At 46.7% G+C, this 16,758-nt stretch overlaps 1 protein-coding gene across 1 annotated transcript in view; it reads left to right on the top strand.

Annotated features, from left to right (window-relative positions):
• The window catches only part of LOC147608763 (SNARE associated Golgi protein family), a 106,319-nt gene that overhangs the window by 76,945 nt on the left and 12,616 nt on the right, over window positions 1–16,758 (top strand). The window contains exon 5 of the mRNA XM_086788136.1: window positions 8,481–8,704. Within this exon, the coding sequence (XP_086644262.1) occupies window positions 8,481–8,704 (224 nt within the window). The remainder of the gene's footprint in view (window positions 1–8,480; window positions 8,705–16,758) is intronic.

Raw genomic sequence — 16,758 nt, 5'->3', positions numbered from 1 at the left:
AGTGGGAATCATATTTGCCTTTAGTTCAAGCTGTTTTGAATGATTCTTTTCTTCAGCTATTGGCAGGACTCCATATGAGGCAGCATTTGGAAGACCTTTCCAGTCATTATTGACCAGGACCTCGTCTTCAATACCTGAAGCAAACAGAGTGACGGAGTCTTACCAGGAGATTTTAGAGTCCGTAAAGGACAGATTGGCTAAAGCGCAAGAGGTCTACACTCGACAGGCCAATAAAGACCGAAGGGATATGAAGCTTTCGGAAGGGGATTGGGTTTATCTTCGGATTATGAAGCAAAGATTGAGACAGGTGGGCAACAGATGCCCAAAGTTGTCTTTCAGGAGCTTCGGACCTTTTCCCATCAGGAAAAAGATTAATGAGGTGTCTATGCAGTTAAAGATACCTCCGAGTTGGACTATGCACGATGTGTTTCACGTCAGTTGGTTAAAACCATATGCAGGTCCTATCCCTTCAGAAGTAGAAGACGAAGCGGAACTAGACATTGTTGATGAAGCAGAAGTTATGGTTCGAGAACAGATCCTTCTACACCGTTTCAAGCATGGCTCGGGCCGAAGACTAAGACAGTTCCTCACGAAGTTTCAGGACCGAGGGACCCATGAAGTGGTATGGCTTGACAAAGAGTTTTTCGAAGACTATCCGGCGTTATTGACGGATTATTTGGAGGCTATGCAGCTTCTATCAAGTTAAGCAGAAGGGGACGTCACGTGCATCCCGCACTTGGATGCCACGTAGACATATTTGTACAGAAGGTGCAGGACCTAGGATGGTGAACTGGTCCCATGTGAGCCCAGTCCGGAATGAGTCAACCAGGGATCTATCTCAGTCGTCCGAGGTTAGGTGTGCATTGTCCTGCACAGGAGTCCTAGGTGTCAGGTGTGCATTGTCCTGCACATGAAACACTGCCAGCCTGCGCTGTAAGTCTTCCTCTGGAATGATGTCAGTGATTCTGTGTATCTGGTATGGTACCAGATGCCAGATCACTGAGTAGTTAGTCAGGGTTTGTGTTTAGAACAAGGGGCCAGCCCATAGGGCTACCCCGGGTCTTTGTGTGGGCATGGGGATAGTGTGGAACCACTCCCATGAGGGCCAGGAAGGCCCTGTCTGAACCCACCAGCCATGGAGGGGCTGTAGGACAGCCCTAGGGGCAGGCTAAAGGTATACATTCAGGAGATGCAGCCTTTGTATGGCTGTAGGGCAGGTATGGGGCAGCCCATACAGGCTGCCCAACCCTCAAGATGTTTGCAAAAGCATTGTCCAGCCTTCCAGAATCAGGCGCATGATGCCCAACCAATTAGGGAAAAAAACGCAGCAATTTATGTGTTTTTTTCTGCATTAAATGCTGAAAAACTCAGTCGTGGGACATTTTATGCTGGCCGCTTGGTTTAGAACTAGCTGACTGCTCTAGATCGAGTAGTATAAATAGGAGAGCCCATAATCCCATTTGATCATCTCTTTTCTCACCAAGAGCTCAAGCATAAAGGGGCTAGACAAGCCAAGAAGGTGCTAAGCAAAGGGGTGAAGGACTGCAGGTCAAGGGCAGGGAATTCCCAGCCAAGAAAGGTCAAGGATTTCTGTATTTTCTTTCAGATTCACATTATTCTAATAAAGCAAATACACCATCCGTGGTGGGGGCCCTACAGAGGGTGTTTGGGACCCAATACTGTGTCCTCTCTCTCTCTCTCTCTCTCTCTCTCTCTCTCTCTCTCTCATCACATCGACTGGAGATCGAGACTGGCAGAGCAGCATGGATCCCCCGAGAGGAGAGGGTATGGAGATTGTGCAGAGAGGAGGTGGAGAGTGAGGAGCATTATGTATGCAGATGCAGAGCAAATATAGCCATCAGAGAGAGATATCCCATTTTATTCAGAGAGCCACATTCCCTATGCCAGATCTTTGAGGCAGCAGACCAGCGCATACTGGGGAGATTCATTCTAGACATACAGCATCAAGGAGAGACATCATTACAAGCTCAGACAGCTATAGAGGGGGGACGACAGACACAGATTACTACATTTTTTCAGAGATCCACCCCACTCCCAGCCCCTACACAGCAGGGAATTACTCTCCAGAGAGCAGAGACACTTAGAGCCCGCAGGAGACAGAGGACACCTGGCTTTCGGACACCACGCCTATACCAGAGAGAGATGACAGAGATCAGAGCTCAGTTTCACAGAGGGGGTGCAAAGCGACTGGCTCGCTTCAGAGCAGACCCAGGCATGTTCTTCAGGGAGCTGTGGACACCCCCTTCATTGATGTATACCATTCTATACCCCGAGTATGGTACATGATGGAGCTAGCTAGGTTGCATATCATGATTGTATACTCCATGCATATAGCTTTGCATTCTCCTAGTAGTAGAGCTCCATCACCTCCCCCACTCATTGTACTTGTTGCACACCCAGGTTCAGTTGTTTTAGTTCAGTACTTTTTCATTTTGTTGGGATGACAGAGGATACCCCACACAGGTACACTGATTTTGTCTCATAGGCCGAGTGAATGGGAGAATTAGGGTTAGAGATTCATGTGGGAGACATACACAGAGAGAACAAGGGAGAGTGAGAGAGAGAGAGTTGTGGGGATAAGTCAACTCACCAAGTGAGTGTTTGACTCCCCTATCACACATGTATATTTCACTAGTACACATAGTGCACTTAGTACTTATGGGCTTGTACACACTATAAGGGTGGGCATAGTGCCTTTACCCCAACAACCTCCCACTTAAAGGCAAAGTGCCCTTAAGTAAAGGAAAAGAAAAATCAGCATGTACATGATAATATACAAGGCCATATCAAGGCTGAAACTGGCCTCATCCAATGCCCATCAAGTGTCTGCAATGAGCAAACCGCTCCGGAGGCAAACTCTTTGTCAACAGATCAGCCGGGTTGTCATTTGTATGAATTTTAACAAGCTGAATTTGCTTGTTCTCTATCACCTCTCTGATGAAGTGATACTTCACATCCACATGCTTCGTCTTTGCATGAAAGACAGGGTTCTTTGCCAATTGGATGGCACTCTGACTGTCACAATGCAACAATGGAATATCCCCTGTATAACCCAAATCAACCACTAACCAAGATAGCCATAATGCCTCCTTGCAAGCCTCTGTGGCTGCAATATACTCGGCCTCTGTAGTAGATAAGGCTGTGCACTTCTGCATCCTAGATATCCATGACACAGCACCTCCTGTGAATGTAAACACATAACCGGTAGTAGACTTCCGGTTATCTGGATGACCGGCATAATCCGAATCCGTGTAACCATGCACTAATGCATCCTGTTTGCCAAAACAAATGCACATATCCTATGTGCCCTTCAGGTATCTCATGACACCTTTCACTACTTCCCAATGCTTCTTGCCAGGGTTGGCCATGTATCTAGAAACCACTCCCACTGCAAATGCAATGTCCGGCCTAGTAGCAACCATGGCATACATGAGACTGCCACAAGCTGAAGCATACGGAATCTTGGCCATATCAGCCCTGTCTCTATCTGACTGTGGGCTGTCCATAGCACTGAGTTTCACATATGGAGGCAAAGGAGTACTAGTCTTCTTCCCCCCGTCCATATTGAACCTCTGCAAAACTTTGCCAATATATTCCTTCTGAGACAAATACAACACATGCTGATTTCTGTCCCGAAGTATCCGCATACCCAAAATGTGATTTGCATCACCCAAATCCTTCATATCAAAGGTTTCATGCAGCCTCTTTTTCAAGGCATCCATCTCTTTACGAGATTTCCTGGCAATCAACATATCATCAACATACAAGATGAGGATCAATAGACTGCCATCCAAAGCTTTCTTGGTGTACAAGCAGTGATCTATGTCACTTCTGAATTTCTGGGATTTCATGAACGTATCAAATTTATGATACCATTCCCTTGGTGCCTGTTTGAGCCCATAAAGACTCTTTTTCAGCTTGCATACAAGCTTTTCCTTTCCACTCACTGCATAACCCTCTGGCTGCTGCATATATATCTCCTCATGGAGATCACCGTGAAGAAAAGCAGTCTTTACATCCATCTGAATCAAGTCCAGATCATCATGTGCAACCAAAGCTAACACAGCTCTAAGTGTGGTCATTTTGACCACTGGAGAGAAGATTTCATCAAAGTCCACACCATATTCCTGCTTGAAGCCCTTAGCCACTAACCTGGCTTTGTATCTTGGCTTAGCATCTGGTGCAACTTTGAGCCTGTATACCCACTTGCATGGCAAAACCTTCTTGCCTGCAGGCAAATGCACCAACTTCCATGTTCCATTTTTGTGCAGAGAATCCATCTCTGACTTCATGGCACGCTCCCAAAGAGCCTTGTCTGCCCTCTGTAAAGCCTCCTTATAACACGAGGGCTCCCCACAGTCAGTGAGCATCAAGTAGTCAACCCCTGGAACAAACCTGTCAGGGGCTCTGGAGGGTCTTGTGGACTTCCGTACCCAATGACCATCATTTGCAGGTTGCTGTCCAGCCTGCATATCACCCATTGGTGGCTCCTGTTCCATGCCATAAGGCTGAAAAATCATGCCTGGTATCTCCTCTAACTGTGGTATATCCATAGGGATATCTTCTACCATGTCTGGCTGTCCATTTGGACCATTTTCAGCACCATTTAAGGGCTGGTTTTCCTGCTGTAATGGCTGATTTACAGCCCTTGGTTGTTGTCCATGATGTCCATCATCATCAAAGATGACTCTGCCAGGCTCCTGTTGCCTTGCAGGCTCCTTATACATGCATGTTTCATAAAAAATGACATCATTGCTGCGTATGATCTTTCTATTCACGGGATCCCAAAGTCTATACCCCATTTCACCTCTGTCACCATATCCTAGGAATATGCATTTGTGAGACTTAGGATCAAGTTTGGTGCGCATTTTCCTGCGTATGTGCACGTACGCAACGCAACCAAACACTCTCAAGTGCTTGTATGATGGAGGCTTCCCTGTCCATACTTCCTCTGGCACTTTCCCACCAAGCCTCGTGTTAGGTGACCTATTTATAAGGTGAACGGCTGTCATAACAGCTTCAGCCCAAAAACCATGAGGTAATGCAGCATGTGACAACATAGAACGGACCTTCTCCTGAATGGTCCTGTTCATCCTCTCTGCTGTCCCGTTTTATGGAGGATCATAAGGAGTAGAGAGCTCCCTCTTGATGCCTTTAGCATCACAAAAGTCTTGAAACTGTTTGGACATGTACTCTCCAACATTGTCGGAACGCAAAGCTTTCAGTGTTTTGCCAGTTTGATTCTCAACAAGAGCAACAAACTTCTCAAACACTGAGAATGTATCACTCTTCAAACGAAGAGGATAAACCCACACCTTGCGTGTGGCATCATCTATAAAAGACACAAAGTATTTTGCCCCTCCCAAAGAAAGCTGAGGCATCTCACATACATCTGTATGCACAAGCTCTAACTGAGCATCTTTCTGTCCAAGAGCTTTCTTGTGGGGGCACTGTAGTTGCCTACCATATATACAATGCTCACAAAACTGAAAACTTGAAAACTTTAGAGAAGGCAAGTAACCCAAACGAGACAATTGCTCCATTCCTTTGACACTCATGTGTCCCAACCGGCTATGCCACATAGAGATTTCCGGCAGCTCGGTTGCATTTACATTAGCATGGTGACAAACACCTGCATGCATAAAGTAAAGAGTGTCCACCTTAGAGCCTCTGGCAACAACCAGTGAGCCCTTACTAATCTTCCACTTTCCACGACCAAATGTGGTAACATAATCAGCATCATCAAGCTGTCCAGTAGAAAGCAGATTCTTCTTGATCTCAGGCACATGCCTGACATCATGGAGCATAAGCTGTGAGCCATCTGAAAACACAAGCCTCACATCACCTCTGCCAAGAATCTTGCATGCATGGTTATCACCCAAATAAACCACTCCTTCATTGCCAACAGTCTCCTCAGTCATCTTTCATACTCATTGCACAAAGTTCTCCAAAGAAATACAAGCAAATACTCCTACTTGCAGCCGCGCGGGGGGGGGGGTGTTCAGTGGGTAATTGGGACCCAATCTGGTGTCAACTCTCTCTCTCTCTCTCTCTCTCTCTCTCTCTCTCTCTCTCTCAAAATAAAGTGGATTTGCATAAACTCACAGGTTTAAAGAAGGCTTTGTTGCGTGTTACGACGATCAACCTATTGCATGCTACAAGGGCTTTGCTCTGCATAAAAGGATCAATAATGCCTAGGCCGCCTCTGTTGGCAAGGCTTAATGATGACTCTCCATGCCACCTTGGCCCATGCCAGCTTGTCATCATTGCTTGCCCAAAGAAAGTTGTAGATCAATCGTTGTTCTCGAGAAGGCCCAATAGGAGGTGATGTACCACATGGTGGCGGGAAGGACCTCGTTGGCCACCACTACTTGTTGAGCGACTGAGACCTTAGTTGTGCTCCAACAAAGAAGCTTCTTCTGAATGCTCAAAAGAAGGGGGGTAAACTGTTGCTTTGAGGTGATGCCAATCCCAATCTGGTAGTTATGATAACAAATTGCGGCGCCTCTCCGAATCCACCGGAAGGACTAAACTGGCTTCCAAGCCGGGGTAGGGGATGAGCTAACCCAAAATCCACACAATTTGTGCGAGTGGATTTGCGTGGCGCTTGAGGCCCGGCAAAAGGTCCCTGTTGCATCCACAAACCTTTGGAGATTCTCCACATCTTTGGAGAGGTAGGCTATTGTGTCATATGTGAACTCTGAATCGAGAAGCTCCTACTGAGATTTGATAGGAAGCGTGAGGCCCTGGGTAATTGGGACCCACTCTGGTGTCAACTCTCTATTCTCTCTCTCTCTCTCTCTCTCTCTCTCAAAATAAAGTGGAATTGCATAAACTCACAGGTTTAAAGAAGGCTTTGTTGCATGTTACGATGATCAACCTATTGCATGCTACAAGGGCTTTGCTTTGCATAAAAGGATCAATAATGCCTAGGCCGCCTCTGTTGGCGAGGCTTAATGATGACTCTCCATGCCACCTTGGCCCATGCTAGCTTGTCATCATTGCTTGCCCAAAGGAAGTTGCAGATCAATCGTTGTACCCCAGAGAAGGCCCAACAAGAGGTGATGTACCACATGGTGGCGGGAAGGACCTCGTTGGCCACCACTACTCGACAAGCGAGTGAGAGCTTGGTTGTGCTTCAACAAAGAAGCTTCTTCTGAATGCTCAAAAGAAGGGGGGCAAGCTGTTGCTTTGAGGTGATGTCAATCCCAATCTGGTAGTAGCTATGATAACAAATTGTGGCGCCTCTCAAAATCCACTGGAAGGACTAAACTAGTTGCCAAGCCGAGGTAGGGGATGAGCTAACCCAAAATCCACACGACTTGTGCGAGTTGATTTGCGTGGCGCTTGAGGCCTGGCAAAAGGTCTCCACTGGATCCACAAACCTCTGGAGATTCTCCACATCTCCGTAGAGGTAGGCTACTGTGTCATATGTGAACTCTAAATCGAGAAGCTCCTCCTGAGATTTGATAGGAAGCGTGAGGCCCTGTAGTCCAGTCTCTTGGGAAGCTATAAAGCTGCTCATCGCCTCCGCCACAAAGAGGAAGAGGAAGGGTGCAAGAGACATCCTTGGGGTATTGAACGAGAAAGTGGAAAGGTGTCACCCCGAGCACCCTGGATAAGGACCTAACTGTGAGAGGCCGAGTAGAGAGTGGAGACACCTCGGACCCAAGTGGCAGGGAAGTCCATCCTGCACATAGTCCCCTAGAGAAAGCCCCAATCCACCCTGTTGTAGGCTTTCTCGAAATCTACAAGGTCCTGCTGACGGAAACGGGCTGTGGTGGTTGCCTCCCAAAAGGCGAAGATGTTATCCAAGATGCTCCTATCTTGGATGAAACCTGTCTACATGCCATGGATCAGATCTGTGAGGTGGGGCAGCAGTCGATGGCTGATGGTTTTGGCTGGGATTTCGTAGGCTGTCCCCAAGAGGGTCATAGGTCTCCACTCGTGAATCTCTTTTCTGTTGTCTCTTCTTGGGGATCAAGTGAATAAGCCCTCTGCCAATCTCTCTAGCATAGATCTGGAAATCATGATCTCATTGAAGGCTGCTTGGAAGCCACCCTCCATGAGCACCCAATGACAAAGAGACAGGGGAATTGGAAGCCCATCCTCACTTGGGAACTTGCCCCTAGGGAGCGCCTGCAAAGCCTCTCTGCAATCTCCTTGGAAGAGAAGTGTGTCATCAAGAAACTCTGGAGGGCTCTCTCTGGCATTGTGTACTTGTGGGGAGTGAGGCTCTGCAGTGAGTAGGGAAAGATAACAGTGGCTATGGCTCGAACCTAGGGCGGGTTGGAAACAATGGTGCCGTTTGATCCTTTAAGCCTCCAGAAGTTGTGGTTCCCTTTTTCAAGGATGTGGGTTGTCTTTTGTTTTATCCAGATTTAAATGTCTGAATTTGATTCCACTATTGAAGAATTTAATCACAGGCATATATCCTTCACTTGGTTTGATGTGTACAGATTGCTGCAACTGCTGCATTTTTAATTGCACGGTACTTAGCTCGTGATCGGATTCTAAAGCTAGCAGAGGGGAATAAGAAGTTTTTGGCCATCGATAAAGCAATTGGGGAAAATGGTTTTCGAGTTGTGGCCCTGTTGCGCTTGAGCCCTTTACTGCCCTTCTCTGTGGGTAACTATCTATATGGGTTGACATCAGTAAAGCTTGTGCCCTATGTTTTGGGCAGGTAAAATCTCTCTCTCTCTCTCTCTCTCTCTACCGATTCTGGTGTTTGTTTTGTTGGTTCCCAAGTTTCATATCCAGAACACACAGCATGCTTTGTTGCTTATGCACTCTGTTTTTGTTTGTCTTTCTGGTATATCTCAAGCATGCTTTCCTTGAAAATTAAATTCGTCCTGTTCGACCTATATTTCATTGTGATCCCTTTTACACCTTCAGAAAGATCTGTTGTAAGGCATTTCTGCATTTGTAGAACTGATGTGCCCTTGGACATGGTTGTGGAATTGTTGACTTGTCACATGCACGAAGCTTTGTGTGTCTTCTTTCAGCCCTAAGTAACTGAATAGGAACCTTGATGCAAATCACCAACAAAGACAGAGAGAGAGAGAGCTGTTTTCAGTATATTATATAGTACAAAAGCTGTCGATATGACTCTACAAAATCTGTGGCCTTTGGCCTTCCAAAAGGGCAATCTAAGACCTAAAAAGTCATAACTCTTGACCTGCCCCAGAGAGGGTCAGATGCCCTACAAATGAACAATGACATGCCATTTATAGGCTCTTGCAAGCTATTCCTACTGGCCGACTGCTGGTCGGCCTGTTCCATTGGACAAATAAAATGGATAAATGCTGCCTACACCTCATAAGCCTGGCCGACCTGGCCCTTGTCCAAAAGAATGCCTTCCGGTGCCCTAAATCTACTGTTTATCGGCTGCCTAACTCAGGGATTAGCCTGGAGACCAACCATGTCCATGTGTGCAGATGACATGACTACTCTCTACACAATGACCTTGTTTTGCATAGGAACTGGGAGGGTGTGCTCTGGAAAGGGACATTCATAAAATATTCTTCTTTTTACTCTTGATGTAGTCAATGTATGTAAAGTGTTAGTTTAGGTAGTAAGAAGAGGTAGCCAAGTTGTTTGATCTGTTTCGTGAAGAAAGGTGATGGAGCAGCCTGCATGAGTAATGGTTGTGTATTTCATCCCCAGATGGACTTTCCCATGTATATTCATGCTTTAATCTGGCTCCATATGAAGCCCTGCATTAGCATATCTTAGCAGAGATTATTGAGCATTTTTAAAACCATTTTTCTGGTATTTTTTAGGCATTTTTAGCATTTCTTTGCTACAGCCAAGCTGTCGGCCTGCTACAGCCGGCCGACCAGCTCCTCTCCCACATATATATAGGTGGCTTGGCTTAGCATCATTATCATCTCATTTTTCAGCTTTTGCAATGATAGGCAGCATCTACAGGACCTCCCTCATGCTGCTCCACATGATGCACTACCTTTTCTGGTGATATTCAGTAGTGATCTTCTTTTCTCCTTTATGCTTGCTGTCCATATATAGTGTTGTACAGTTCTTGCAGCATTTCTGAGTGGGTATCTCAGCATAGTACCCATTCTTTCAGATTGCCCATAAAGAGATAGAAAGGAGAGCTCTTGGAAGATGCTGTGGTTCCTGCTAGGTGAGCCTTAAATCATCCACACTTTCATGCAACTTACCCCATTTCATGAATGCAATATGGTAAGATGTTTCTAATGCTATTCCTCCAAACTTTTAGTCCGAGTTTGGGGAATGCATTCAATCTGTGGATGAAGCAGTCTGTTGGACCTTTGCTAATCTGGACATGTGGCTCCTAATAGAGGATAAGACATGGGACCAGATGGAGGAAGGAGTATGTACATGATTTGTGTGAGAGTTGCTACAGCCTTTGTACACCTAGCCTTCCAAAACTGCCCAGCTCTCAAGCTTCCATTTTTTTCCCAAGCTGAGTGTACTGCCAAGTGGTGTGGCATTATCTTCTGGAGAGCATTGATTTCCTGTTGCATGACGTCTTGCGAGTGCTCATCATCTTGAGCCTCCTCATAATAGCGTGGCTCAATTGTGTCATAAAGACTATGCATGTAGGTCACATCTGCATATTCTCTAGCATTTATGGAACCAGCCCGTGTCTCACTATGAAGAGGAGCTGAGAGTTTACTCTCCTGCTGCAAAGTACAGACCAGCCAACGAGGCACTGTTTTAGCCTCTTCCAAAGCTGTCCACTCTTCATGAACTGCTTCTATGTCATGGTCAGCAATGGGCTGATTTTCAGCACCTACATGTTGTCCGTTAGGCATTTCTAGTGGCTGGTCTGTTTTGACACCTATGCCCAATGGGAGTAGTCCAAACGTATCCTCTGAGAGCCATGTTGGGAATGTCTATTGAATTCAGCCAGTGGTTGTGCTGAATTTTCAGCAAATACAACATCTCTACTCTCAAAGATCCTTTGAGTGCATGATGGAGTTGATGGTTTATTGTCTTGTGGATGTCTACCATGAGGTTATAAATTGCACTTTCTTATAAGGTGAATTTGGGCATGTTCTTGGATTCATCTAGGTATATCTTTATGTTGTATTAGCGGACATGCACATTGTGAAGTTTTCGTCCAAGTTGCAGCCAGTTGATATTGTGTTAATTCTTTCTATCTTTAGTGGTGCATTATGCCCTATCAACTGTTAGAATGCACAGCGGAAATGAAGACAACTGCTGTAGATAGCAAAACGCAGATGTGAGAGAGAGAGAGAGAGAGAGAGAGAGAGAGAGAGAGAGAGAGAGAGAGAGAAATGAAATGAAATCATATATTAACATCTTCAAAAGGCCAAAATGACCTATGAGACCAAAAAGGTTACAACAATTGGTGGATCTGATACAATGTCTGTGTAACAAAAGCTAAAACAACTAAACAACTAACTGAAACTGAAACAACAACTATGGGGAAAAGTAAGGTACTAGGAGCTCCTAATGGATAACATCTGGGAAGGAAAACTCCAGCAACAAAGGTAAGCATCATATACATCACTATCCAAAGATGTCTCTCATCGGTCAATGGCGGATATCCTCAATGTCCTCCATGGTGAGTACTTTGACTGGACGTCTCCCATGCCGTGCTAGTATGGTCTTGATCATCTGTTGTAGTCTCCGCCAGTGTCGCGATGGGCCTCTCATCTTGGGGCGCCTGGACCGCCCCAGCTCTATAGCCCGATCAATCAGTGTACCTTTGGTGCGGCTATACTCTGGGGCTAGCTGCAATTCTTGTTGGCCTAAGTGCTCAATCTCTGGTCGAAAGAAGTCTGTAATCTGCCTCTGTAGGTGTCTCTCCCTCTCTGATCTCCTCCCTCTCAAGAGACCCTCTCTATGTCTACGCAGCTCCAGCAAGTATAATCCGAGGCATCTCTGATCCTCGTATCTCATGACTCTGGAAAGTGGTCCGAAACCCTCTCTGAACAGGCAATGAAAACGGCCTCGTATCTCATAATATACTGGACAGTGACATATGTAATGTAACTTTGTCTCTGGCTCCATCTGGCATAACTGACAAATCCTGGCCTCAGCTGCTACTCCTTTGAATCTGCCAGTCTCAGTCTCTAGCTGGTGTGAGGATGTGCGCATCTAACCAATAGCACACCGTACCCCATGAGAAAGATGAGTATCCATGTAGCTGGGTCTAATCACAAACCCATCCTCTGTGAGCTGGAGAAGATGATCTCTATAGAAAGCCATCTTCGTACCAAGCTCGTGTGTCGTCTGTATCCATGTCCTCCAAGTGTCCAACTGAGTCAAGTCCTGCTTGATAAGTCTGGTAATCTCTGCCCGTCTGAGAGAGAGGGAGGGTGCATCCAGGGAGTACTGAAATGGAGGTAGCCTGTCCATACTAAAGCCATGTAGCTGGAACCAAGCTGTCATCTGTGCATACCAACATGATCCATCTCCCTGTGATGCCAACTGTCGTGAAGACTCCAGGGTTAAGCGAGCATATCTGTCTCTTGGGAGAGCCCAAGTGCTATGTATAAAGGAGACTGATCGAGTGAGTGCCTCTACTACCAATGGGGGGGCAGCCATCTCTGCACGGATAATATCATGTGGTACGGAGGCCTTGGCCCTAATCATCCGGGAAATCATAGAAACCAAGGGCCTCTCCATACATCTCCATCCATCAGTGCTACCAACTCGGCTGTGGTGATCCACTGAGGGTCCCCATATCTCCACTCCATATAGCATGGCTGAAGTGACCAAAGTGTCAAAGTGCCAGAGCTTTGTTCGAGGTTCCTGAAACTGAACCTGCGAACACATCCTCTCTAGTCTCCCCAATGCTGCATAAGCTTTGGTCAATCTGGTCTCCGCTGGACAAGTCAAAGACATCAATGTGTACCTAGCACCACTCATCAAATATCTACAACAACTATGGAAAGGGATAAAATCTCCTCAAGGAAAATAGTGGGCCACTAAAAACCACACCAAGGTAAGTATATGCATCTGTATAATCCACTGTCTCCTAACCATATGTAAAGGTGGGTGCTGACCTCCTAACCCACTGTGCTGTGGTGTTAAACACCATCACCTTGGTTTTACCAAGGTTAACAGACAATCCACTGTCCTGTGCAAACGTGTGATCCCGAATTTTACAACGGAGAGTGTGGGGGGCAAGGGGCCATTTTATATGGCCCCAGGCTGTTGGTTGGCCAGTCCAGAACAGGCCAACAACAGCCATATACTCACGACCAGCATAGGGATGCTCATGACCAGCAAAACCGTGGTCGACCAGGTTTGTAGATGACAAGTCGGGTAGCATCACCCAGTTGGCTAGCAAAAGGAGACAGTTGATAACCACACCCAGGAAAAATGGGAAAAATACATGGAGAGTGAGGAAAAATGGGAAAACACCAAAACTGGGCGGCCACACCCACAACAGAGGCCCTGTTGTAATGTACATACGGGAGATGACTGCTAACACCCCCTCTCAGCTCTTGGATGTGGAACCAACCCTAGTGAGCTGGAGTGCTGCAGGAGCATAGCCTGAGGTAGAGACTTTGTGAAGAGGTTCGCCACATTGTCCTCCGTCGAACAATAAAGAAGCAAGATGTCACTAGTCAAGATTCTCTCTCGAACAAAGTGATATTGTATCTCCATGTGCTTGGTCCGGGCATGGAAGACCGGGTTCTGAGCAATAGCGATATAGCTCTGGTTATCGCATTGGATGACCGTGGACTTCTTCTATGGAAACCCAATCTCGCCAAGCAACCTCCGTAGCCAAACACAACCTCGCAAGCAGCACCACAAGCAGCCCGATACTCTGCCTCTTGCTGCACCATGAAACAGCTCCTGAGCTGAGGGTAAAACTGTAGCCTAATGTAGATCTCCTCGTGTCTGGATCTCCTTCCCAATCTGCGTCACTCTAGCCTTGGAATCGGACTCGGTCCTCCATTTCCCTTCCAGTGTTGTAGAAGAGTCCAAAATCTTTCGTGCCCTGCAGATACCGCAAGATCCGCAATCCTGCGTCCGAATGAGACTTCAAAGGCGTGTGCATGAACGAGCTCAACAACCCCATAGGAAAGCTCAAGTCCAATCTGGTGTTCAGCGACTAGATCAATCAACCAACCAGCTTTCGGTACAGAGAGGCATCAACCGGCTCACAAGGATCATTCATTGTAAGCTTCGCGTTCGGGTCCATTGGTGACGTGATAGGTTTGCAGTTCTCCATCCCAAAGGCCTCAAGCAACTCATGGACATACTGTTGCTGAGAGAAAGAACCTCCTCTGGGTCTGCCAGATCTCCAATCCCAAGAAGAAGTGGAGTAAGCCTAAGTCGGTCATTTCAAATTCCTTTGACAAGGCAGCCTTCATCACTACAATGTGCTCCACATGACCGCTAGTGAGAATGAGGTCATCCACATAAAGGATGATCAATGTGACCAAACCATGGTCCTGAACGAGATATAAGTTAGGATCTGCAAATGCTCTCTGAAATCCAGTCCGTAGAAAGAAGGAATCAATCTTTTGATTCCAAGCCCTGGGAGCCTCCTTAAGACCATACAAGGCCTTCCGCAACCTATAAACCATTCCCTTTGATCCTGGAACCTCAGAGCCTGGAGGCTGCTCAACATACACCTCCTCCTGCAAGTCACCATTAAGGAACACGGATTTCACATCCATCTGATATACGGGCCATCGCTAAGAAGAGGCAAGGGTAAGAACGGTCCAAATCGTGGTCATCCTCATTGTCGGTGCAAAGGTATCCTCATAGTCGATGCCAGACCGTTGAGCATAACCCTTGGCCACAAGTCTGGCTTTGTGTTTGTCGATCGACCCATGTGACGTATACTTGGTCTTAAAGACCCACTTGACACCAATGATTGACCTTTTTGACGGCCTCGGAACTAACTCCCAAGTTTTATTCTTCTCTATGGGATTCCTTGACGGAAGAGGGCTTTTTGTCTCACATGAGACGAGACATCAAAGCATAGTTTACCTGTAAGAGCTCCGTTGAATGACTTTTGTCACAAACTCTGCGATCTTCAAGGTCCGTCCTCTGTGGTGCACTTGGAGGGAAGATCCGTAACACCTAATTCCCGAAGGGTGTCTAACAACCACTTGGGTACTTGAACAGAACGCGGAGCCTCCTGCTACTGCGGGGACTCATCTCTAGCCGTGGGCTCAACCTCCTCAACTGATTGAGGCTGTCCAGTTGGAACAATCGACTAGGAATCATCATCAGACTCATCTAGGTTTCCAAGAAGTGGCAGCACATCATCAGTGGTGGAAGCTGGAACATGCTCATCAAAAACATCATCTCTGCTAACGACAACCTTGTTCCGCTCTAGGTCATACAACCTGTATCCTTTGGAAAGAGAGTTATATCCCACAAAGACAAGCTTCTGGGACTTCGAGTCAAAGCTTCCCCCTATGCTTCTTTGGAATGTGAACATAGGCATCACTCCCAAACACACGGAAATGGGAGACATCTGGTTTTTCCTGCCAAAATAAGCCTCAAAGGGAGTCATGTTTGGTACTGAAGTTGTCGGAGATCGGCTGAGGATATGGGCAGCCGTAGCCACAACCTCTCCCCAAAGTGGATGAGGAAGATCACGATGCTCCAACATCGTCCTCGCCATCTCCACCACAATCCGGTTCTTATGCTCAACCACTCCATTCTCTAAAGGCGAACCTGTATTGGCCAGCTCCCGCTTGATGCCAGGTTCCGCACAAAAGCGCACAAATGTATTGGAAGAAAACTATTCTCCTTTCTCAGCCCAAAGAGTCTTTATCTGCAAGCCAGACTCTTTCTCCACCATCACATGCCACTCCTTGAACCGAGCAAAAGCTTGGTCCTACTGGGAAAGGAAATAAACCCATGTGAATCTGCTACAATCATCAACAAGTAGCATAAAACACAAAGAACCTCCGAAGGATCGGGTCTGCATAGGTCCACACAAGTCTGTGTGTACTAACTCGAAAGGTTTTGAAGCCTGCCTGGAAGCCTACTTCGGAAAAAATTCCTTGTGTTGCTTGCTACTAATGCAAGAACTACAATGTCCCTGCTTGTTGCCAACATCTGGCAAGCCAACCACCATCTGGTCTCGGAAAGTCGTGCTGTGCATCCACATTCAAGTGGCGAAACTGAAAATGCCACAAGTCACCGATCTAAGTGCCTATAAGAGAGGAGAGTGCTGAGAGTTTGTAGACACCGTTCTCCACTCCACCTTCCCAAACAACCTGGCGTGTTTCTCTGTCTTGTAGAGCAACTGAATGCTCCTCAAACTCCACCCGGAAGCCAGTCTTGCAAACCTCTTAGATAAAAACCAAGTGTTGGGACGTAAAGAACATGAGAGGAATGCTTCCCTCCTCTGCCATCGGGAATGATCTCCATCCTGCCCTCACTATGAATCGGTATAGTGGAATTGTCCGCCATTGAAAATGCGACCTGACTGCCATTTAAGATCCTGGAAGAACTCACCGGAAGGAGTCATGTGCTTGGAAGCACCACTATCAAGAATCCACTCCCGAGTATCTCTGGCGGTGAAGCCAATTGCCTCCTCGCTCGACGAAGATGAAGCATCTTTGTCCAAAATCTCCAAGTGCACAAAAGTTGGAGTCTTTGCTGTTGAAGCTGAAGAATCGGCACTCTTCCCGGTATTCTGCTTGGGACACTTCCTCCAATAGTGGCCTTTCTCGCCACAATCGTCACAGGTCCACTCGGCCTTCAGTTTCTCATGGCTTGAATTAGGCTTCTTTTCAGAAG

The sequence above is a fragment of the Cibotium barometz genome, chromosome 52 (genome assembly GCF_041138505.1).
Source record: "Cibotium barometz isolate CiBa-2024 chromosome 52, ASM4113850v1, whole genome shotgun sequence".
NCBI lineage: Eukaryota > Viridiplantae > Streptophyta > Polypodiopsida > Cyatheales > Cibotiaceae > Cibotium > Cibotium barometz.
The sequence above is the reverse complement of the archived record's forward strand: the minus strand, read 5'-3'. Positions and strand labels throughout refer to the sequence as shown.